Source organism: Oratosquilla oratoria, chromosome 23, assembly GCF_046742065.1.
Source record: "Oratosquilla oratoria isolate Oo_2021 chromosome 23, ASM4674206v1, whole genome shotgun sequence".
Lineage (NCBI taxonomy): Eukaryota > Metazoa > Arthropoda > Malacostraca > Stomatopoda > Squillidae > Oratosquilla > Oratosquilla oratoria.
In genome coordinates, this window is record NC_134799.1 from 61,015,823 (window position 1) to 61,017,928 (window position 2,106).

Sequence of the window (2,106 nt, forward strand, 5' to 3'; positions counted from 1 at the left end):
TTAACAACCACAATGTACTTTAATTCTAAGCCATCAACATCGTGAGACCCAATGGAGGCTACAACCAGAAATTGAAATGTGGTACTGCCGAGGACTCGAACTCTGCTATCACATGACAAGTGACGCAGTGACTTACCAACTACGCTATCAAGAGAGATGTAAGTCAAGCGCAATTTTCCTTATGTCTCTTGATAGCGTAGTTGGTAAGTCAGATCTTGAATACATGGTTAGTGAGATATTTGACACTGCTTCTTAGCTACTACGAGTAGATCTCGACTACGTGGTCGAATGCTCGCGAGTGCACAACGTTAAGTCCCCTTCAACGTTCAGGCGGTTTCTGTACTTGGTCATGATAGCAACGAGCGTGGAAAATGCAGTTTCACATAGATACGTGGATCCAAACATTACTAGAATCCGAGGAGCCAGATGTGAGATGAGAGGGTAGACAGGAAGGCACTTGACCCAGAACGTCTCCAAATTCAGATCTTTGAAGTCTTTCTTAGCTGTGGAGTTGAACATCAGTTCAAGAAACTCCTCTTGGACTTCATCAGCAACATCAGCTACTTCACATTGAAATGGGTTCATGATGAATTTCCAGGCTTCACGCTTGTCGTCAATCTCTGGGAAGTATGTGATGAGTTCTGCTTTCAAGTCACTTAGATGAGTGATTATTTGTTTTCTAAAACTGGTTGTATTTCCCTGTTAAATTCGACATTTCCAGAGGTCGAGTTTGGCCATGAAGGCTCGAATTGTGTCATTGTGCATGATGATACTAATGTTTTTCTCTTGTAGTTTAAAGTTCACAGCACTCAGTGCTTCAAAAATGTCCACCAGGTAAGCTAGAGTTATCTGAAGGTCCTCAGACTGGATTTTGTCATGAAGGTCTGCCTTCTGCTGTGAATCTAGAAATATTGCTACTTCTTCTCGTAGATCATAAAGCCATCCAAGCATGTTCTCTTTTGATAGTCATCGTAACTTCGTGTGAAAAAGCAAGGCTTCATGTTCGAATTCCATATAAGAGACGACTTGTTAGGGCTCCAGCTTTGATGAAGTTGACTACCTTAATAACAACGTTCAAGACATTCCTTATTTCAGCAGGGAGAGTTCTGGGTGCTAAGGTTTCACGATGAAATATGCAGCGCGTACTTCTTACAGAAGGATTTTTTTTCATTTCACCCTTGTGACAAACCCAGACTTTAGACCAAACATGGCAGGAGTTCCATCAGTACACACCCCTAACAGCGAGTCCCAAGAATATTTATTTTCCTGAAAAAAAAGTTTGATGCATCATAAAAAATAGCTTCTGCTGTTGTGCAACTTTCCATGAGGTGACAACAGAATTTCCTTCTTTTATATTATTGCCTGACACGAAACGAACATACGTCAGTAACTGAGAACACTGATTGATATCAGTCGTTTCATTACACTGGATGGCAAAAACAGGGGAAGCTCTCACTTGGTCGAAAGTTTGATCTTTGATATGTTGAGACAATTCATCGATCCTTCCCCTGACTGTATCGTTTGACAGAGATCTTTGGGAAAGCTTGTTTGCACTATCCTTCCCTAGAGCGAGTTCTGCTGCACAGAGTAGACTTGGTTTTATGACGGACTATCCAATTTTATGCCTTTTCTTGCTCTTAGCAATCAACATGGTATAAGCCTGTCTACAAATGGTAAATTTATAAGCCCTTGTGTGTGTGTATGTGTTTGTGTGTCTGTAGGTTTATGTGTGTACGTATGTGTGTGTGTGTGTGTGTGTGTGTGTGTGTTTGTGTGTGTGTATGTGTGTGTTTGTTTGTATTTGTGTGTGTGTGTGTGTGTGTGTGTGTGTGTGTGTGTGCGCGCGCGCGCGTGCGTATGTGTGTGTATGTGTGTGTCTGTGTGATTCACTATAGTCTTGGATCACGTGTTGGACTCGTGATCGACAACTATTTCCCGGAAGAGAGCTCAGAGCTCATATATGACCGATCTATGGGTAATGCTGTGACCTTACACGCACACACACACAACTCACCGCCCACGAAAGTTGGAGTAACAACCCGAAGCAAACCGATACTAAAATTATTTCAGCCCTAGGCGAGATTCGAACCCAGTCCGCCGTAGTGG

At 42.5% G+C, this 2,106-nt stretch overlaps 1 protein-coding gene across 1 annotated transcript; it reads right to left on the reverse strand.

The window, feature by feature from the left end:
- Positions 1–276: 276 nt before the first annotated feature.
- Positions 277–585, reverse strand: LOC143037838 (protein FAM200A-like). The gene has a single exon (XM_076206400.1). It carries the CDS (start codon positions 583–585, stop codon positions 277–279), a length of 309 nt encoding a protein of 102 aa, XP_076062515.1.
- Between the last annotated feature and the right edge of the window lie 1,521 nt (positions 586–2,106).